The sequence below is a fragment of the Podarcis cretensis genome (genome assembly GCF_951804945.1).
Source record: "Podarcis cretensis genome assembly, chromosome: 13".
Taxonomy (NCBI): domain Eukaryota; kingdom Metazoa; phylum Chordata; class Lepidosauria; order Squamata; family Lacertidae; genus Podarcis; species Podarcis cretensis.
Window position 1 is genome coordinate 16786901 of NC_137182.1, and position 23265 is coordinate 16810165.

Genomic DNA, 23265 nt, shown 5'->3' on the forward strand with positions numbered 1-23265 from the left:
GCACTAGTGAAAATCCTGTGTTTCTCCTGCTGTCCCACCCAGCATGGCCAGGGGTCATCATCCAGCAACCATAAAGAGGGCCTCAGGCTTCCCACCAGCCTTAAGGTATGGTTTCATGAGCCAAGACAAACAGTGTTGGTACAGGGCTTCCTCAGGGCTCAGTGTGAGACCAGGCTCAGCCCCTGAATCAACCCAATTTCAATACAGTGGTACCTTGGGTTACAGATGCTTCAGGTTACAGACTCCGCTAACCCAGAAATAGTACCTCGGGTTAAGAGCTTTGCTTCAGGATGAGAACAGAAATCTGTGTGGCGGCAGCACAGCAGCAACGGGAGGCCCCATTAGCTAAAGTGGTGCTTCAGGTTAAGAACGGACCTCCAGAACGAATTAAGTTCTTAACCCAAGGTACCACTGTACTAGCCCTAAACCCTTAGGCTTCGAATGAATCATCATCACCATGGATGCTAGTTTAACTGCCTGTTAGTTGAACCCAACTTTTGCTCCTCCATACCTACCATCCATCTCTTTGCATCTGATGAAATGGACTCCTAAGTCCACAAATACTTTGAGCATCTAATGCCAAACCTGGCATTATGGTGCTGACCTATAAAACCTCACGCCTCAGGACTTCAATATCTTAAAGACCTCCTGTCCCCATACGAGCTGACCCAGACCATGTGCATGCCCTTGTCTATGTCCCCACTCCCTGAGAGGTCCAGAGGGTTGCCACATAAGAACAGGCCTTTTCTGTGGTGGCTCCTCCTATTGAAAGGCTCTCCCTACAGAAGCTCAACGGGCGACAACATTGCAAGTCTTTAGGCGTCTGGCTAAAAACATTCCTCTTTACCCAGGCCAGGCCTATAGCCGTTAAATAATCTATGGCCTGTGAAAGGAGGTTGTGGGGACTGTTATTATGATTATTTTACTATTATGCTGTCTGTTATTATACTGTCTGTTATGTTTATTATTATGATGCACTGTCAAGTGTGTTTTTAATGCAGTACACTGCCCTGGGATCTTGCGATAAAGGATGGCACATAAAGCTAAGAAATAATAATAATAATAATAATAATAATAATAATAATAATAATAACGATGATGCCATAGTAAATGCATGACCGCATTTACTATGTTGGAACCCAATACTAAGAACTTATCAAAAATGTATAACTTGCTGCTAAAATGGAATACACAGGATGAAACGGTGAAATCAGCTATGATTAAATGGGCACAAGATATCGGTCATGATATTATGTTTGCTGACTGGGAACAGTTATGGACCACCGGTATTAAATTTACTGCATGTAATGCATTAAGAGAAAATATTATGAAAATGATCTACCGGTGGTACATGACCCCAGTCAAGCTTGCAAAAATTTATCATTTGCCTAATAATAAGTGTTGGAAATGTAATGAGACTGAAGGTACTTTCTACCACCTTTGGTGGACCTGCCCAAAGGTTAAAGCTTTCTGGGAAATGATCTATAATGAAATTAAGAAGGTCCTTAAGTGGACTTTTCCTAAGAAACCAGAGGCTTTCCTCTTGGGCATGGTGGGCCAAGCGGTGTCAAGGAAGGATAGGACTTTCTTTATGTATGCCACTACAGCAGCAAGAATTCTACTGGCAAAGTATTGGAAGACGCAAGAACTACCTACTCTGGAAGAATGGCAAACAAAGGTGATTGACTTTATGGGACTGGCCGAGATGACGGGCAGAATCCGGGACCAGGGGAAAGAGACAATGGAAGAGGACTGGAAGAACTTCAAAATATATCTTAAAAATAATTGCAAAATTGAGGAATGTTAGGATGTCAGAGTAAGAAGTAAAGAATTGCAGCAGTAAACAAAAAAACTTAAGAAACTTTTACGAAAGGGAACTAAGACAATGGACTTAAGGGTTGCTAAAGAATTATTAAACAAGGATGCAGGGATGGGGAGGTATGGGGAAGTCAAAGAAAGAAGGGTAAGAACCGATGAGTATGATGTGATACTGTTTTATATTGTTCTTTATTATATGTGTGGAAATTAATAAAAATTATTATAAAAAACAAAAAAAAAAGTAAATGCATGACCGCAAAACTTTTCTCTTTTGTTTTTTGCTGCAACAGGAAGGCAAAAAGTCTTTGACACTCATTGCAGCTGAAAAGAATTTTTCTGAGCATGTGCAAACAGTGGCGTAGCGTGGGTTGTCAGCACCCGGGGCAAGGCAAGTAATTTGCACCCCCTAACCCGTGGATTTGCGCCCCCTAACCCTAACCCCCAGATGTTGCGCCCGGTGCAGCCGGTCCCCCCTGCACCCCCCACGCTACGCCACTGTGTGCAAAGCAGCATTTCCCTGGCTCTGAGTAATCAGGATCAGAAGGTACAGTGATATCCCAGATGCTTTTATTGAGATTTCCGGCAATCAATTAAAATAAACAAATAAAAGCCCCTTCCGGTTCTTTTACTGGGGATTTAAAGCGTGGGGTGGGAGTCTTCGACAAGCCGTATGTTGTTGAACTCTAGCTCCCATCAGCCCCATCAGGAATGGTCAGGAATGATGGGAACGGTAGTTCAACAACAAGTTCCGTGCCGCTGCTTTGAAATAATATATTCAAATTTAATACTACTGGGGAAATGGGGAAAATTATGAATGTTTCCAGGGGATATGATCTGCAATAAGCACACTGTAAACTCTAAAAGCTTGAGGGGTGGGGTGGGTTATCAGGCCAGATCCGGGGAGTTAGTTGGCAGGACAGGCCCCTGTAGGTATGGAAGGTTTTTTCCTTGTACAATGAGAGGTGTGGCCCACTCTGAAAAGAAGAACCATCTCCGCAGAGCAGCAGTGCTGAGTTTTGGCAGCCTTCCCTGCCCCGGGGAAGCGATTAGGTTGAGATAATTGCTCTTTAACTGGCTGCTTGCTTTGTTGTCATTACCTCTGGAGGTAACCTGACTTGGGGGCAAGAAGCAGCGGCTTATTTTTAGCAGCAAGGAGAGGTACGAAGTTGGCACCGGCTCCGCTCTGCATCTCCTCCTCCTGCCAAAGCCAAGAGGACTTCCAAGTTAGGTAACTGGGCTGATGACTTGGGATCTGGGAGTGTTCCTGTTTCGAAGGCTACAAGCTCTGAAGAAATCGGGGGTCTGGGGCAGGTGGGAAAGAGACCGGGACTTAGAGCTAGAGAGAGATGTTGGGGAGGAGATCTGGGGTGGTGATGGTTGGAGGAAGCTAAGCCGACATCTTAAAACCAGGGAACACCATGACCAATCCAGATGTCTATGGGGAAAGGGGAGAAGGCATTTCAGGTGCAGGGAGGCAAGCATAAAGGACCCTCTTGGAGGTATTCAGAATGGCAAAAGCAACCATTAGTAAGATCACTTGCTATTGGTTTGTTTATGTTATGTACTGAAGTTCTCACCCTGGGCCAGCAGGGGGATACTGTAGATAGTTATGCAAATGAAGGATCGAAAGTGATGTTCAGTGATTGGATGGATGCTGTAGATAGTTATGCAAATGAAGGATCGAAAGTGATGTTCAGTGATTGGATAGTTTTAGAAAGTTGTTACAGTAACGTGGTACTGGAGCAGGCTGACTGAGCCCTTCAGTTCAGTTCTGTTCTGGCCTCTGAATAAACAAGAGCTATTTGAAGAATCGCTGTGTCGTCTGATATGTTCACCCACAACTTAACAGTTTATTTAAAAGCATGGCATGTGGTATTAAGCAGTTTCCTTATAGCAGTTTGTGTGTGTGCACGGGCAGGCAAAATTTTATTTCCCTACTCTATGCTTGTACGGTGCAGGGAAAGGGGATTTTAACCTCGCAGCACGCACACCCAGTGGCGTAGCATGTGGGCGGAGGGCACAGGGGCGCGAAATTCCAACCCCCGGTGCTGCCTCGATACAGCTACATGCTTCCGTTGCTGGGCTCCGTTGAAAACGGCTTCCCCATGTGATCCAGGAAGTGACCTCGCCAGAGAATGGAACAACTCTTCTTATCTCTATGATCTCCTGTGTGACATGGACGCCGTTAGGCAGTTGAAGGTGCATGTGTTCTCTGTCTGTTTCGTTCCCTCCCACCTCCCTCTGCATGGCCCCGGGCCCGGCAACCCACGCTATGCCACTGTGCAACCCTCCTCTCCTAACCCCCTGCTCCAGGGCAGCATCCCTCATTCTTAGTCATGCTATTTGGTGCTGATGGGAAATGCAGGTCCAACAACAACAGGAGAGACACAGGTGAACAGGCTTCCTCCGCCCCACACTTTTCTTTTCTCGACTGAACCACAACGTTCCATTTCAGTGTTTAAAAAACATTCCCCCCCCTAATTAAAAAACGCATACACTTACACGTACTAATGAGCGAGTTCCTCCGTATAAGGAATAACCGCTATATCATTGAAACATCAGAACCACTGATGTTTTATTGTATTTTTAATATTTTGTCGGAAGCTGCCCAGAGTGGCTGGGGAATCCCAGCCAGATTGGTGGCGTATAAATAAACTATTATTATTATTATTATTATTATTATTATTATTATTATTATTATTGCATTTCAGTGTTCTCGTTCTATTTCCAAGATTTTGGGGTGTACACCCCCCCTCCAGATTCTTATGCAATTATACATACAGTGGTACCTCAGGTTACATACGCTTCAGGTTACAGACTCCGCTAACCCAGAAATATTACCTCGGGTTAAGAACTTTGCTTCAGGATGAGAACAGAAATCGTGCTCCGGCGGCGTGGCGGCAGCAGGAGGCCCCATTAGCTAAAGTGGTGCTTCAGGTTAAGAACAGTTTCAGGTTACGAACAGACCTCTGGAACGAATTAAGTACTTAACCCGAGGTACCACTGTGTATTAGTTGGGAGAAAAGCCTGCTTCAGAGTGATTTAACCCAAAGTGAAATGCTGTGCTAGACACTGGCACCTGGAAGGTGAAAGCCCTTCATGTGGATCTATGATTTATGACAGTGCAAATCTTATCTTGGGGTGCACACCACACCCCCAAATCCTCATTTATGCATATTATTATTAGCCACTATTGATATGGGCCCAGCATGCTTGCTGTTGCATTCCACACACAAAAGGTTCTGTGTACCAGATTGAACCAGTTACAATCACCTCAAAAAGTCGATTGTAGGGTTGGAAAAGTTTCAGAAAAGGGCAAGTGAAACATTCAAGGGAATGGAGTGATTCCTCTATGTGGGCGAGGTTGTAAGGTTTGGGGCTTTTTAGTTGAGAGGGAAGTAAGAGGTGACATCAGTGCTTTTTTCTGGGGGTACGCATACCCCTAAACATTTTGTGAATCTAAGTTTGGCTTCATTGAGGGGCAGTATTTCAATATGAGTAGGAAAATGAGAGTACCCCCAATAAACATTTTTTTTTTTTTTAGAGAAAAAAAAAGCACTGGGTGACATTATACAAGCTTATGAAATTAAGCACACCATGGTTAGTAGGGATAGTTTTCCTTCCTCTTTCGTAACACTTGAACTCGTGGTTATCCAATGAAGTGTTGGAAAGTTCACATAGCTCATAGTTTCCTACAGGCACCTGGTTGGCTTGTGAGAAGACTAGATGGTCCATTGGCCTGGTCCAGCAGGCTCTTCTTGTGGGAATGTTCAGGGAGGCAGGAGAGGATATATTGTTTAATTATATCCTTCCCAACTTGTGTTAACAAGTTCTCAGATTTAGCAGAGTAACATTCCCCTTTTAAACTTACACAGCGGATAGGTTTGCAGGCTTGCATAAGCCTCTAAAATAAGTTTCCTGGTAATTCCTCTTTTATTCCCTCCTAAAAAGAATAGAGGTGGGATGTGGGTGGCGCTGTGGGTTAAACCACAGAGCCTAGGACTTGCCAATCAGAAGGTTGGCGGTTCAAATCCCCGTGATGGGGTGAGCTCCCGTTGCTCGGTCCCTGCTCCTGCCAACCTAGCAGTTCGAAAGCACGTCAAAGTGCAAGTAGATAAAATAGGTACCACTCCGGCAGGAAGGTAAATGGCGTTTCCGTGCACTGCTCTGGTTCACCAGAAGCGGCTTAGTCATGCTGGCCACATGACCCGGAAGCTGTACATCAGCTCCCTCGGCCAATAAAGCGAGATGAGCGTCGCAACCCCAGAGTCGGTCACGACTGGACCTAATGGTCAGGGGTCCCTTTACCTTTACCTAAAAAGAATAGATACGACACAGCCTTGTATGAAAGTTTAAAAGAGTTTACTCACATGTTCTGTTCACAAATGGATCCCAGAAGGCAGACTTAAGTTACAACATATATACACGTGGAATCTATCCCATAAGGAGATAATTCCTTTGTCCTCTCTTGCCTGGCCAAGAGAGCATCTCAGGCTAAGGAGATGTTGCTTCTTTGAGGAATGGAGTCAGAGAGAGATGTGGTGGCCAGTCCTGTGCTTTTGTTACCTGCACAGGTAAAGTCACACCCACCTCTCGTCACATGTAGAGGAAGTTTGTCCCAGCACAGGAGGAAACAGGAAGTTTATCTACTGGCTGGACAAACATCCTTCTTCATGTCTAAACATGTCCACTCTAGGAATGTTGTATTTGACTGCTCTGTGTTTCACACCCCACACTTCTTAGGAGGCCTGGCATGCAACTCAACTACAACAGCCAACCAGCAATGCAGGTGTGCCATTTGGCTGGCCCAAAGCCTTTGGTGGGGATGTACTGCCCCATATTCTTGTTCATATATATCTATATTGGCAGTTATTGGTTTGGGCATGGTAGCACTGGGTCAGCAATTATGCTTCCTGTAGGGTGCCAGTCTCTCAGTGACATGGGGAAGTCTGAATAGCTCAGCTGGTTAGAGCGTGGTGCTGAAAACGCCTAGGTTGCAGGTTCGATCCCCGTATGGGACAGCTGCATTTTCCTGCACTGCAGGGGGTTGGACCAGATGCGATTCTATGATTCGAGACTTCATATCTCTCCAGGCCACACTTAAGTGTTAGAGGCCAAGGGTTTTACACCCCAAAATAACATTTGGGCCATTCCAAATCTAGAGTTGGAAGGGAGCCAGAGGGTCATTAGTTCAGCTCCCTGCAATGCAGGAATCCTGACCACAGCCGTCCTTGGGTGGGCTCAAATCACCAACCTGGTTAATGCACCGGCTTATTGTTTATCAAGGGAGGGGTCAGGACACATGCTCAAGCCCATAACATCTTGTGGAGGAGCTCAAGTCTTGCAAGGGGTCTTGATTTGCCTCGACAGTATTACCTGTGCAGGTTTCACCTGCTTAGTCTTAAAAACTGGGTTGCGGGGGAAAACTGCGCTCTTGTCGCGGCTACCGATTTCGTTTCACCGGCTCGGCTCCTGCAAAACCGCACCCGGCTCCTTTGCAGAGGAGCTGAGCTGTTGCAAAGAGCTCTGCTTCAATCGCTGCAACTTAGTGTTTATAGAGATTTTATTCTGCTCTCTCAACTGGCGGTATGGCTTCCTAAGCGGTTTAGCCGCACTTCTGATGAAGCTAACTCCGAATCGAAAGGCAAAGACCAGCCCTAAATCAGTGCATTTCCCAGGTCTGAGACGATTCAATTCATCAGGCCACCATTTCCTAGAAAAGGACCTTCTTTCCAGTGTACTTCCTTAGCTGCTCTATAAATAACAACAACGATAAATAAAGACACTCTAGTATTGTCTTCCTGTAGCTACCACTGTTTTCCTGCTTTGTTCCCTTCCCCCCTTCTCTTTTCCATTTTGCAGCCCCTTAGCTCCCCCACCGCCCTGCATCGTAGCACAGAAAGAAAGGGGGAAGGAGAAACAGGTTTAAACATTTTTCAGGAGTCTTGTCATCTTTTATCAGATCAGCCTGGAGCTTTTAGGTTGGGAGCTTGTCAAGCTGCGCTCCGTCCCCTTACTGTACGGCAGCAGTTCACATTCCACAAAGTTTGGTCAACTCCTGTTGCACCTTCCAGCTGCCCCAAGCACCTTCCCATCAACCCATTTGCTTGCACCGCCCCAAATCAGTAGCAGCAGGCAGGCTTTACTCTCACTTCCAGGTAAATGCATCTCACGTATTGCATTCAACAGGGAGCTGCTGCAGGCACTCGTAGTATGATATATACAGATCTTGCAAAAGGATGTTTGTGACATTTACACACTGGGTTCTTTTTTGTAGTTGGACACTTAATGTGTGAAGTCAGGGCCAGATTTAGGTTTGAGGAGGCCCTAAGCTACTGGTGCAAGTAGATAAATAGGGACCGCTTACCAGCGGGAAGGTAAACGGCGTTTCCATGTGCGGCTCTGGCTCGCCAGAGCAGCGATGTCACGCTGGCCACGTGACCCGGAAGTGTCTCCGGACAGCGCTGGCCCCTGGCCTCTTAAGTGAGATGGGCGCACAACCCCAGAGTCTGTCAAGACTGGCCCGTACGGGCAGGGGTACCTTTACCTTTTAAGCTACTGAAGGTAATGGGGCCCTTTATATGTCCAGCTGTCTTTTGTCAACAACAAATTGTTGCTGTTTTTTGTGTTGTTTATATACTATGCGGTCATTTGTGGACCTAATAGGTATCTAAAGCCATTTGCACATGCAGAATGTAGGCACCCTATATATAGTAAAGGTAAAGGGACCCCTTACTATTAGGTCCAGTCGTGACCGACTCTGGGGTCGCGGCGCTCATCTCGCTTTATTGGCCGAGGGAGCTGGTGTACAGTTTCCGGGTGACGTGGCCAGCATGACTAAGCCGCTTCTGGAGAACCAGAGCAGTGCACGGAAACGGCGTTTACCTTCCTGCTGGAGTGGTACCTCTTTACTTGCACTTTGACATGCTTTCGAACTGCTAGGTTGGCAGGAGCAGGGACCGAGCAACGGAAGCTCACCCCGTCGCAGGGATTCGAACCGCCGACCTTCTGATCGGCAAGTCCTGGGCTCCACAGCGCCACCCGCGTCCGTTAACCCTATATATAAACTAGGGATATTTTAGGGAGCAGGCTAGCAGGTGGGGCCCATGACTTACATCATAGGAGCCTACACAACACCAAACACTGTTGCTGTATGTAGGCTTTATTTTATTTGTTTTTTTATCTTATATTTTGGAAATGTACATCCAGTTTTTTTGGGGGGGGGGCCAAGAGAGTGGGGCCATAAGCTATAGCTTGTTTAGCTTATACGTAAATCCAGCACTGTGAAGTGCTCCCTCTGCAAGGAAATTATGTTCTGGCAGTTAGGGGTACAGGGGGGAAAATAGATTTGATTTGCATATAAAGCCATATTTATCAAATTCGCACTTTCCCAAACAAGATGAGAACTGGAACTCTGCCATCCTTCAAAATCTCGCTTCTCCAAATTTTACAATGCAGTTCTCCAACCAAACAATGTTTACCAAAAATGCAATATGTCTTTGGGGGGGGGGACAGTTATAACAGATGAATATATTAATGTAAATAACATCAACTTGCATTATATTAGGAGAAAACTCCTGTAAAAAATGTGTTCATTAGTCCAACCTTCAGAGAAAAAAAATGTGTGCACCGGGAGAAATTCACACTACAATCCTGAAGGATTTTCATGAGGATTTTCAAAAAGGAAATTTGCTGCAGAAACCTGGAGAACTGAGCTTAAGATTGAAAAAAAATGAGAAACTGAGAGAACCAGAACTTGACATTACCTTCCATCCCTGCTAGCAATACAATCCTATGCACGCTTACGTAAAAGTAAATTTTATTGAGAGTACATTTCTTATTACGGTATGTTTTTATATTCTACTGGAAGCCGCCCAGAGTGCCTAGGGAAACCCAGCCAGATGGGCGGGGTAATAATAATAATAATAATAATAATAATAATAATAATAATAATGGGCGCCCATTCTCGGTAAGTGTATATAGCATTGCAGCCTAAAGCAGATTTGGATGAAATCCTAATTTTAGACTCCTTTGTTGGAATCCCCATCTGGAAAAAAAAGTTTAAAGTCTGATATTTATGATATGGTTTGAGTCCATTCTGTGTTTCCCAGAAATGTTCACCTTTCAGCTATTTTTGTTTTCCTTTCAACATTAGCCAGGCCTTTTTAGAATTAATTTTGCTTCTGTTGATTGTTTTTATCTGGCTTCTAAGATCTGGCTGCCTTTTCATTACCGTGCTTCGTAATGGTTTGGATTGGTTGTACCTGCCTCATAATTGCTCTGCATTTTCTTGTTATGTAAGCTGCCCCGGGAATTTTTATGGAACGGTAATTTGCAAATACTTATAATAAATGCTATAAATACAACATCCAATCTCTGATGCCCCAGGGAAAGGATGAGGGGAAATCCTTCCTTACTTCATTGGATTGTGATGGAATCACAGAGATGGAAATCGCCCAAACATCTCCATGAATTTATGCAACTGTGTCAAGGCACTTTGATCCCCTGTTTGCCAACCTAAACTGACTGTCAAAACGTAACAAGGAATTCCACATTAAAAAAATATCAGTGTATATGTTGAAGGGTGTTAGGCAGGCCACGACAGTGGAAATAGGCTAAATAAAATTGTGGACAAGGAGGGCATCTTGCCGGCAAAACCAAGTTTATTTTTGCAGGAGACGGTGCCAGATAGAAATGTCATGTCCAAACTAGGAGCATTTCTCCCTTTGTGTAGAGAGAATATAATCGAGCAATTTGCCATTGCAGCAAACTTCTTCCAAGGTCTCTGATATTGTTATTTGGTCAGCCATTTACGTAAGTGGGTACCGTTTGCATTCCTAAACTAGGCACTCAGATGGCAACAGTTTTAAAAGAGTGCAAAATATTAGATATACACACAAATATACTGTAGTCCATGTCAGGGGAAAGGTGCATCTTAACATTTACGGGCAATTCCTACAATTCAGGTGGTCCATTGGTTGTTCTTGAGATTAACCAATAAATATAAGAATTTCCTGAAATTTCTTACTGGGCATCTTAAAATCTTACAGCTAAACATTAACATGCAGTACATTTATGGCACTCAGTACAATATATTAAGGGACGCGGGTGCCGCTGTGGGTTAAACCACAGAGCCTAGGACTTGCTGATCAGAAAGTTGGCGGTTCGTATCCCCGTGACGGGGTGAGCTCCCATTGCTCAGTCCCTGCTCCTGCCAACCTAGCAGTTCGAAAGCACCTCAAAGTGCAAGTAGATAAATAGGTACCGCTCCGGTGGGAAGGTAAACGGCGTTTCTGTGCGCTGCTCTGGTTGGCCAGAAGCGGCTTAGTCATGCTGGCCACATGACTCAGAAGCTGTACGCTGGCTCCCTCGGCCAATAAAGCAAGATGAGCGCCGCAACCCCAGAGTTGGCTACGACTGGACCTAACGGTCAGGGGTCCCTTTACCTTACCTTACAATATATTATGTTTTCAGGCATTTAAAAGGGTGTCATAAAGAAAATAAAGGCCACTAAAGAATTGGGATGGGCAATTGGTTTAGGGCGACTGCAGGGAGGTGGGAAAATAATGTAGGCATCTGAGATTGTCCAAAGTGCTTTTGCCCTTGCCTCTGAAGGCAGCTTCAATGTTGGGAGGTTTTCACAGAACGGTTGGACAGTCATCTTTCAAGGATGCTCTATTTATCAGTGTCTGTCTCTGAAGTAAGGATGAAGATGATATGATCCTACATATACCCCATAACACTGTGAATCTGTAGCCTGGCCTAGTAAGTTGGGCAAGGATTTGATGGTATTTAGCTTAGAGCTTGTTTTTACTGCCAAAGCTCAGCTCAGCCACTGTCTCCCTTCGATGGCTCATCCTCCAAAATTCATTTGCGTCACCTGGAAAGTTGGCACGGATGCCGATTTTTGGATTTGCATGGGCAAAACGGCAGTGGCATCTCATTGGTTCACTTCAGCTGCCGCCTGCCCACTGACTGGCAGCTAGCCCCCAACATTATCGGCTGCCAAGTTTTGTTCTTTTTAAGCATCTGAAGCACGCAGTCAAAATTTTGGGTGATGAAAACGAAATCCAGTCTCTAAAAATACTTCTGGGTGCGAGTTGGAGAGTTGGAGAGCAGCCGCCAAGAAAGCCTCTCTGGGTTCACTTATCTGAGTGCTCTTGTGATGAGACCCCAGGGAACTTGATCCATTTTGTTTCCTGGCGATGGCGGGTTTTTGAAGCAACCACAAACCGCGCCACAAAACATTCACAGTCTTCCTTGTGTTCTTGGAGGGGAATGACTACTTGGTTTCACGTTTTACTAGTACAGGTATGAGCCTTGAACAGAGAACCTGTGGAGGTTCAAGTTTGAGTGTGTAGGTCGCAGCTGTTAACTCTCCCCACACTGAATTACAGTGAATTATTTTGGTTGCTTCTGCGCTTTCCTTCTTCAGGGATACATATATATTGCAGCTCAGGACCCCAATACCTTAAGGAATGCCTGTCTCCATATGAACCAGAATCATCTTCTGAGGCCCTTCTTTAGATGCCTCCTCTACGAGAGGTCCGGAGGGTGGCAACATGAAAATGGGCCTTTTCTGCATGCTCCCCCTAGGGAGGTTTGGTCATTATACACCTTTAGGTGCCAGGCAAAATCCAGGCCCCTGGCTGATTGACATCCAATGCCCTTTTAATAAGTGTTGGGGAGTGTTATTGGGTTGCTCTTTTTTGTTTTTATTATGTATGTTATATTGTGATTTCCCCCCCTTCTTGTTAACTACCCTGAGACCTCCAGGTATACAGTGGTACCTTGGTTCTCAAAACACCTTGGTACTCAAACAACTTGGAACCCAAACACTGCAAACCCAGAAGTAACTGTTCCGGTTTGCAAACTTTTTTTGGAAGCCGAACGTGCTCCGTTTTGAGTGTTACGCTTCCAATTTGAGTGTTACGCTGAGGTCTGCCTGTTTTTGCTATTTATTTTGCGTTTTTGTGGCTTTTTTGTGACTGTGTGGAACCCAGTTCAGCAATTGATTGATTGATGGTGTGAGTGCAGTAAATTGTATATTGCTTTCATTTTATGGATCAGTGGTCTCATTAGATAGTAAAATTCATGTCAAATTGCTGTTTTCGGGGTGGTTTTTAAAAGTCTGGAACGGATTGATCCATTTTGCATTACCTTCTATGGGAAAGCGCACCTCAGTTTTGGAAAGCTTTGGTTTTTGAAGGGACTTCCGGAACAGATTAAGTTTGAGAACCAAGGTACCACTGTATACAAATTTCATAAGCAACAACAACATATAAGGTATCTGAGGTGTTTCACTTAAACAAGACCTGCCTGCACTTTGAGATCAGCAGATGAGGCCCCCCTAGGAGTCCCTGAGTGGGATGAAATACATGGTATGAGGGCCTGAGAAAGGGCTTTTTTGGTGGTGGCTCCTTGCAATTAGAACTCTCTCCCTACTGAGGTATGTCTGGCCACACCTCTCTATGGTTATGTGCACATCACAGCTGACTCCGGCTTCAGCATGCAATTCGTAGCTTCTTAAGAAACTCCCCCCTTCGACGCGCCAGCTTCTATCCCTTTCGAAAACGGAAGCTTGAGGTGTGTACATTCCAGGCAGCTATTGTGCATGGGGCAGGCAACAGCTTCATTGAATTGGAGTTCATCACAGGGAAATAAATCAGGTTATGGGCTTTGGGTGGAGACATTCTTGCTCCATTTATGGAGCAATGTAGGAATACCACCTTAGACTCAGCAATGGGGGGGAAGGGGGAGCAGAATGGATTCACTGCATTTCAAACAACTAACGCGTACATGTCTATAGCTTCAGGCAGTTAGTCAAGAAAACACCTATTTTCAAGGGGGTATTTGGAGAAGGAGTCCCCTGGTTGCTGCTTCTGCTCTTAGCAATTGTCGCTCAGTGATTTGTTATGTGTTTTTAATGGACTGCGGTATTTTATTTATTTATTTATTTATTTATTTATTTATTTATTTATTTATTTAATGGATTTTATGTATTCGTATCTACTTGTTTTTCTTGTACGCTGCCTTGTGGCCTGTGCAAGAAGAAGCCATTAAATAAATAAAAAATAAATAAGTGATCCTAAGCGGGATTTCAAATGTGATGAATTGCCTACAGTATTAGGAGCAATTGTGCAAAAAGTGTGTAGATTACTGTATACTGTATATTGCTGTGTGTGCACATGTTGGGAAGTTGCAGCCAAGTGAGACTTTTCAGAACGCCTAAATCCAGTAAAGCAGATGTATACTAGATATACACACACACATATATACATTTCCCCCCAGAAATTTCAGCATGGCACCGTTGTACAATTAGAAAATGCCATTCCATATGAAGCAGCCCTAAGCCTGGTCCTTTCTTTGCAACAAGTTACACCGTACGTAACTGCTCCAGTAATCAAACTGCTTCCCCCATGTTAAACTGATCTCCTTTCATCACCTGTTATGCTCGAAACTGTTTCATCTTCATTTAAGTTCCCTGAACATTTCCCCTTTCTTTTGCAATGACTGCACACCAGCCTGCTGGTCTCTAGAAACAGAAACACTTTGCAAGACAGCTGCTCCTCTGCAAACCGTTCTAAATAAGCTTTGCAGTAGTTGAGCTGCTAGATCAAATCAAACCAAGGCAACCGCTCCCTCCCTCAATTTTTGTGCCATGGGTCAAATAGGGGGCACAGAGCAGGTGGGGTCTTCAAGGTTAGGAGGAGGGGTCTAAATCTTGTATGTACGGTGGTACCTCCGGTGATGAACTTAATTCATTCCAGAGGTCTTTTTCTTAACCCGAAACCATTCTTAACCTGAGGCACCACTTTCGCTAATGGGGATTCCCGCTGCCGCATTGCCGCCGGCGCATGACTTCCGCTCGCATCCTGGGGCAAAGTTCACTACCTAGAGAACCTACTTCCAGGTTAGTGGAACTCATAACCCGAATTCGTAAGGAGGACGGTACGTAACACGAGGTTCCATTGTACAGTAGTACCTCGGGTTAAGTACTTAATTCGTTCCGGAGGTCCGTTCTTAACCTGAAACTGTTCCTAACCTGAAGCATCACTTTAGCTAATGGGGCCTCCTGCTGCTGCCGCGCCGCCGGAGCACGATTTCTGTTCTCATCCTGAAGCAAAGTTCTTAACCCGAGGTACTATTTCTGGGTTAGCGGAGTCTGTAACCTGAAGCGTATGTAACCTGAAGCGTATGTAACCTGAGATACCACTGTATTTAGTTTCAAGCTTAGTCCTATGCAACAGCATAGCTGTCAACTTTTCCCTTTTCTTGCGAGGAATCCTATTTGGAATAAGGGAATTTCCCTTAAAAAAAAGGGAAACATTGACAGCTATGATGCAACAGGCTGAAAGCCCTGGTGTGTGTGTGTGTGCACATGTGTGCATGTTCAGGTTATATGTGCTATTTGTACACAAATTTGAATGTTATTAATGTGGACGAGAACAAAGTCCTTGAGTGTGCACTGCTGTGGTCTCTGGCCTATAATTTGCGTCTTGTTTTGGCTCTGCCTCCTGACCCTGGCATTGTCACCTTCTGCCTCCAGGAGAAGGCTTTGACCTCTGACCCCTGTTTGACCCAGACATGGCCTAGGTTCATAGAGAACATTGGTACAGTATATCCTCCTGCTTGCAGGTCGCACCTTCGGCTGTGTCTACACATTTCTGCACTCATCCTTGGGCTGAATTCTGCAAGGCATGAGAATACTGCAAGCACATGCCTTGCTACCCTTTTTTGCTCCATGGCACCCTAAGTCAAATCTCCCTTTTCTTTTCTTTTTAAGACAACAACTCCTAGAAAGACGTTTCCAAATTGTTTGGAGGAGCAGTGGCAATACCTTGAGCAGTGGCAATACCATTTCCCCCCTTCAGCCTACTTTATTGATGATTTTATTCTGTGAACTGCCCTGACATCTTATAATGAAGGAGTTGTAAATCAAATAAATCTAATACATAAAGAAATGATTTGGGCTGGGTGTGGTCACAGAATTCAACACATTCGTTGCGGAATGATAGCACCGTCTGAACGGTCTTGCCCAGGAAATGGGAGCTCTGTTTTGGATAGAGATTCTTCTTTTTTGCAAAGCTGATCTTCCTGCGACGACTGCTCTTCGCATTAATCTGCAAACACCACTTGCCCTTCCGACTAACTGCCTGAAGCTATAGCCCTTGCAACAGCTCTCTCCGGTTTGTACAGATCGGAACACACCATTCGATTCACGTCAGTGGAAGGATGCGGAAAACGTCCACTGGATTGCACTGTCTATGCCTAGTCTGTTTGCCAACAATACCGCTTAATGGCAACTGAATGATGAAATATGCAGCAGCTAACACATCAGATGTGTTAACGGAAGCCAATTAGGACAAGCAGAAACGACAAAGCAGCAGGTAGAAAGTTAGCGAGATAAATTGTTTCCTCATAGCAGGGATATACTGTACATGCAGGCAATTCGTATTAGAGGGTGAAGCTAAATATATTTCTTGCCCATGCTACTTGCATTTTGCATTGCCGTTTATCCCTCCCCCAGCACAATCCTTGCCTCATCCCCAGAATTCCAGACAAGTTGGAAACTGTGCAAACATTCCTGCTCTTTTCTATTTTCCCCGTATTACTGCCACTCCATCCTTGTTTCCCAGAACCACACCTCTAAACAGTTCCTCTAGAGAAGGTACCACCTGCACCGTGAATTTCAGACTTTGCAGCTGGAATAAACTGGATACTTTTAACCCGACAAGTCTAAATTTGGCCCCATATCCAGAACTACATTCCTAATTACATTATTTCTTTTTCAGATTGCTGGTTAGACTGGAGAATTAGGGAGGCGTTGTCTGCTTGCTTGTTTGAAACAATGAGGTATAAGCATTTTAAAAGGTAGAAGTGGATTGCGACTCTCCCAGCTACCTGGGTTTAAAAGTCTGTGGCTTGCTGCTGATCTACAGCTTCCACCTCACTGCTGAAAAAGAGCTAAGTAATTTATTTAAATACTTGCCAGCATTTGTGTTCTTTCAGATAGCGTTGCTCAGTGTTTGTTAAACCGCCAAACCGTGAAGGGGCTTGAATGGGTATGTTTCAGGCTATAGAATCTGCCTCAGTTGCATTGTTTGAAGGTTGTATTAGGCTGCAATTCTATACACACTTACCTGGAAATAAGTCCCATTGAACTCAATGGAGCTTACTTCTGAGCTGGCATGCATGTGGTTAATTTACTGTCTAAGCTCTTCCCAAATGTATTTATCCTGAAGGGGGAGTTGAAATTCAGCTCTTTGCAACCCATTTCTTAATATCTGGTGAAAAATGCAAGGTGGAGGAACTAACACTTTCTATCTGGTCTTTCCAATGTGGTGCCCATGGGCACCACAGCACCCTCAGACACCATCCTTGGCTCATGCCAAAGCTCTATGTCTCTCTAAATTTTAATTTTTATATTGAGGGGTTGTCAGTGCTTTATTCTTCTTCAGGGGGCAAGCACTTGCCTTTTTTTTTTTTGTCTGCGTTTTATTTGTTTTGGGATGTGTACAGGTGTTTCAGCTGTTTTGTCTGAACATCACTAGGTTTTCTCCTGGGAAATGAGTATTTCACGATCTCCACAATAATTTCTCCCAATATTCCGAAAGGTTGGGGAGCCCTGTGTTATGTCAGCTGAAAACAATAAACTGGACTGGAAGGGGAGGGAAGTAAAAAACTAAAAGGCAGAAAATATCCAGCAAGATTAGAGTAAAAAGATAGATCCAGGTTTAGAACATACATCTCAGCTTGTGACAAATGTACACTCAGGTTCAACCGCACATTAATGTACTCAAATCTGCAATCACCTTTAAACGAAAAGCGAAACAAAGTTTTTGGTCTTAGTACTCAACGAAATTCTTATAGTATTTGCCGTCCTACCTCATAATCATCGAAGCAAAAAGTTCAATTCAGACAATGATATATTGCCTCCCTGAAATGGTTGCCGACCCTTTAAAAATCCGATCTCCTAAAATATGTTGAATGCAAACCCTGTTAAATTACGTATGTCACGTCATCTAGATTCTCGCAACCAAAAATTTCATCCTTTGTTTTCTATGAGGTCATTGAAGATACCCCTTAGTGGATCTGAGGAAGTGAGGACAGGTTTTTTTTTGGGGGGGGGGAAACTATAGGGAAAGAAGGCAATTAATCCCTTCTTATTGCCATTATTTGAGAAGGCTAAAAGAACAGATCTTGTCATTGAAATATCGAGATACCTCTTTGTGTTTCAAAAGTGGTTGACTTAATTAAGATTTAGGGGCCTGTTTTGGTCAGAAAACCCAACTGGACTCCCTGAAAGCTGTGTTTGGTAACCAAATGCATCTCTCATTAGCACTTTCTCCAATTCTAACAAAGCTTTTAACTCTGGTGTTGTTCAGAGGTGCCCAATAAACAACGCAGGAAGCTGGTTTTATCAAACTGGGGTTAAGAGAGATCTGATTAATCTAAATGAAGGGATGTTGAATTGAAGAAATATCCAGGCTGTGCCCTCAGTGTATGACTCATGTCCATAGAGCAAGGGAAACAGGCTTGTTTTTGTCGGCATTTAAGTCTCTATATTATTCCCACATAACGAGACAATAATAATATAAAATACTGCCTGATGTGCTAAATGTTCGTTCTTCCATGTTTTTAAAATAGGGAAACCAAGCAGAGCTTTACAGTAAACATCGAATTTCAAAATACGGTCCCTTTTTAGCCTATTTCCACAGTCTACTTTAGCTCATTTCTTTGTTGTGTCGGCTTAGAAAGGACTTAAGGAATGAATAATATGAAAAGGACTCTTGAAAGATGGAAGAGAGGCTTCTTTAGGTGTTACTCAAGTTAACATTGCTTTTGTGATTTCTAGTCACATTAGGCTGAGCATTTTCCACCACATATACTTCAAGGAGGAATCTTAACAGATCAGGAGAGAAATTGCCGGGAAGGGAAACTGAATTATTAAATGCTGACATATTTCAATGAACCTTAGATTTGCCTTTACTGTAAGTCTCTGCCCCTCAAAATACAAAAAGAAACAAGTCTTTGACCACATTTTCTTTAGCGATTATCTTTTTGGTTGTTTGTTGGAGCCTAGAAACAACTCCAATGGGAGCAGAAACTGCTCATTTGCTTTTCTGTGCAAAGTGGTGAAGTAAAATTCCAAGCCGTTACAAAAATCTTCGTCAAATCAGAACTTGTAACTTGCTCGGTTTTCGTTAACCGTGTTTCTGTAGCCCAATGACTTTACATACGACCAAATCATCATTATTAAAGAGAACAATTGTAGCATAGCCAAAGAAAACAGACACACACTACCCATTCAGGTCAAGTGCTTAGGAGGAGACTGAAGGATGGTCACATTATTTAAAACAAAAAGACACATCTGACAAATGGCCTTTTAAAAAACATTGTCAGTATTCCATTGTGGTCCTTGCCAAAACACTTAATAACAATGAATCTGAATTATACTTCTCCCTCTGAGATGCCATCCTTTGCAACTGGCTTTGCAACATTCTCATCCGCTGCCTAAAAATTACATTCAGAGGCGTTATATGAAGCTACTGAGGGCTGAGGCTGGGAGGCGAACTATCAAGCTATCAATGCAAAAAATTATTAAGAACCCTTCCAAAATGAGAAACCTTGCATTAACCATGGGAAAAGTGGGAGAATAGAAACGTGTGAATGAAAGCAGGGCACTAAGAGAGAGAATTGAGGATGTGCAGAGACAGGATGCAAATGGGAAAAACAAGCTGCCAAAAGTTTGAGACGAGGGGGAAAGTTAAGCCTTACCACCAAATGGGATAACCGGCTAAAACGTTGGCATCACCGAGGAGGAAAGCTAAAATTAATCCGAGCACGTGGTAATCCATTAGTCCAGGCTTGGTGCTGAGGAGAAGACCACTCTCCCCGAAGTTTGCAGAAAAACATTTAAGTACAAAAAAAACAAGTAAATCAAAAAAACCCAGGCCCTTTCTACCCCCACCCACCCACCCCCACCAAAAACAGCCCAGAGAAAAGTCTTCCTGAAGTGGGGTAAATGACTTTATGCCTTGTCAGAAATGCACCTCACTGAACCTTTTCCCCCACCCACCCCCGACGATCTACCCAAAGCTTCTATTAAAAAGTGCTGCGCTTTGGGGATGTCAGGAGACAGCCAATCGGATTGCATGGCCTAAGGTAAGGGATGAGCCTATAGTTCAGAGCTGTCAATCATTCCAACATCTTTCTCTCTCTCTCTCTCTCTCTCTCTCTCTCTCTCTCTACCCCCCCTTTGCTTTTGCAACTTTATTCCTACCGCTTGCCAAGGGAAGGGAACAGACAAACCTTGAAAGACAGTTTTCCAGGCTAACAAGATTTCTTCTTTATATATATTTATATATATATATATATAAAAAATCTCCCAGGGATGTGCATTGCATGGCCCATCTGGTGTGACACGATAAGGCAAGGCTCTTGGAAGGTAAGAAAGGGGGGGCGGGAAAGGGGAGGGAGTAACTGGATTCTGAATTTCGTTTCAGTGCAGGAAAAATGCACTAAATGTAGCTAAATGGCAAAAAGCAAAATTCAGTGCAGCTCGCGATGTGCAGGTCCATGTTAACTAGGCACCGAGTGACCCGTTCCTATTTTATTTAGACGTCTTTCCCACCCTAGCTCAAGGGCTCAGGTCTGGTTAAAATTCAGCTTTTCGCTCACATTCTTCGCAGGGCACTTTTGAGACTGAGAAGATCAGTTCACTGGGGTGAGGAGAGATTCCGTCCTTCACAGAGGGTTATCCCACACCTACGAGAGGCATGGCATTTTGCCCAGAGCAAAAGATTTTTTGGGGTTTGTGTGTGTGTGTGTGTGGGGGGGATTTTTGTACACTTGATGTCAGAAACTTCCTCCCCCTTTGCGTGCACGTCTGAATGTTGTTAAGGTGCGAGCAAGAAAGAGGGAGGCAGAGGCGTTTTGAAGGGGATGGACGCCAACAGCCGGTGCAGTTTCATGTTAAAAATTGAGCGCATGGAAAATGCCCAAAGCGATTCATATGAGCAAGAACTTTGGGTGTTGCGTGTCAAACGGGTACGCAATATGGACCTGCCTTATAAATTCACCGGAGGAGTGTTCTGTACAATTACACTGACTTGACAGGCTAAAGTGGTACAATTCTGGACAGCACCACTTCACATTGCAGGAGAGAGAGGATGTTTTCTGAATGCTTCCTGGCTTTAAACAGCGACACCTTGGGAGTAGTAAACAAGCGTATCAGAGAGAGAATTATGCTACACATTTCTCTCTGGCAGCCTGTTGTGTGTTTTTTTCATGCCAGTGGAAAGATTTAAATGAGGGAGAAAATTCAAAAATACAACATCGCCCTCACCTGAATTTATAAGTTGTCCAGTGCAGAATCTTACCATCTCAGCCAACTTCTTCCTTCTGCCTAACACACAGAATGGGCCCGGAATTATAATATCTGTGGATACACACACCACAGCCCACACAAAGACATGAGGGCATGTTGTGGCTTCTTAGACCATGTTAGGTCAATCCATGCATGTGATCTGACGTCCAGCTCCTTGCTCCATGTCTTCCTTTTTCAGAAGCCACACTTCAGCTGCAGGAGCTACTGTACTCCCTGAGTGAGCCTGCCTAGCCCAATCTCTGCTTGCTTCCCGGCAAATTTGGCCATCTGGGGAGGAGTGCTTCGATTTGAAAGCTGGTTGGAGGTTTTATCCAAATGCTGTCAGCCGGTGAATTTATTTTGGGGAGACCACTTCACTCTTAATTGATTTTGCACTAGTTATTATCAAATAATTGTTTCGCTGTATCTGCTGCTAGCTGCCTTGCACATCAAAATTGCCAGGAAAGATAAGGCATCGAACCCTTTAAATAAATAAAACACTGGCACTAAGGGTGGGTGTTACAGTGCTCATACTGTAATATAACGGTAGATTCATTACATATGAAATGTGCCTTGGTGGATGGGGTTCTGCTCACGACCTGAGCTTTGTTTATTGCCAAATCAATCAATATTGATTGATATTGATTGATTGTCATATCTGAGGACTGATGGCTCATCACCAGTAGCAGCCATATGTGCACATTAAGAGTGACTCCGTGCAACATGACTTGAATGGCACAGCTAGATCCAGTGTATGTCTGTAGATAAACAGATGGTTTTACCTCACAAGCAGGTGAGTACAGCAACAAGACCTTTCGGAGTTCCTACAGCACTCATGGATCATAGGGTGATTAACAAAGTACGTTTTGTGACAGAGAGCGGGGATTTCAAATTTGATATCCCGCAAGCAGCGGTTTACCACTCCAAAGGCACTAGAGAGCATGCGCAAGTTATGCAGCTCGCTTTAAAAAGAAGTTGTTATGTACTGAGGTTCTCACCCTGGGCCAGCAGGGGGATACTGTAGATAGTTTTCACTCAGGTCCACATATGCAAATAAGGGATTGAAAGTGACGTTCAGTGATTGGATAGTTACAGAGAATGGTTACTGTTGCGTTCTAGTGGAGCTCTATATAAGCAGGCTGGCTGAACCCTTCAGTTCAGTTCTGTTCTGGCCTGTGAATAAACAAGAGCTGTTTGAAGAATCGCTGTGTCGTCTGATATGTTCACCCACAACTTAACAGAAGTAACTTCATAATTTTAAAATCATAATATAAATGAATACAAGTGACAAGCTGAAATGGTCATTGCAGATTAATGGGCACATATCACTTAACTCGGAATACTTGCCCCCCTTGAATACTTCTTTTTATTTAGCTACTTTATTGTATCAAACAATGTGGTGATTCAATTGTGGTAAATAGGTGCATTTCTGATTTCCTTTTTCCTTTATTTAATTAGAGGAATAAAGGAAGCTGCCTTTAACTGAGAGAGACCATATTGGCCTGCCTAGTTTAGCACAGTCTACAGCCGGGATCGCCAACCTTTTTGACCAGTGGGTACATTGGAATTGTCTTGTAGGCCGGTCACAAAATGGCTGCCGGGGGGGGGGGGGGAGGCGCACATAGCACAAAATGGCTCACTCATAGAGAGAAGCTCTTTACACCTCTCTTCCACTCAGAAAAGATGGGAAGCTGGGTACCCAACCCTGACCTCCAATGAAATGTGGACATGTTTAGGTGTGGGGTGTTCAATGCAAGAGAAGCTGAGCCAATGCAAACAGGAACTGAGCAGGAATTTGTTTATGAAGTACAGTGGACGCTCGGGCTGCGAACGTGATCCATGCGGGAAGCACATTCACAACCTGCAGCGTTCGCAACCCTCAGCGGTGCGTCTGCGCGTGCGTGGGTCATGATTTGGTCTTCTGCGCATGCGCAAAGCGATTTAGCGCTTTTGTGCAAATGCGAAAACCTGGAAGTAACCCGTTCCAGTACTTCTGGGTTCGCCACGGTGCGCAACCCGAAATTGCGCTACTCAATGCATCTGTAACCCAAGGTATGACTGTATCCCATTTGAGG

The 23265-nt window shown here is 44.2% G+C and overlaps 1 protein-coding gene across 2 annotated transcripts in view; it reads right to left on the minus strand.

Annotated features, from left to right (window-relative positions):
- The window catches only part of WNT3 (Wnt family member 3), a 146930-nt gene extending 127160 nt beyond the window's left edge, over nt 1–19770 (minus strand). For both annotated transcript variants that reach the window (XR_013832464.1, XM_079949928.1), the window contains exon 1: nt 19600–19770. Coding sequence is in view for 1 of the 2 variants with exons in the window: in XM_079949928.1 (XP_079806054.1) it covers nt 19600–19679 (80 nt within the window). In the remaining variant the exon portion in view is untranslated. The remainder of the gene's footprint in view (nt 1–19599) is intronic.
- Between the last annotated feature and the right edge of the window lie 3495 nt (nt 19771–23265).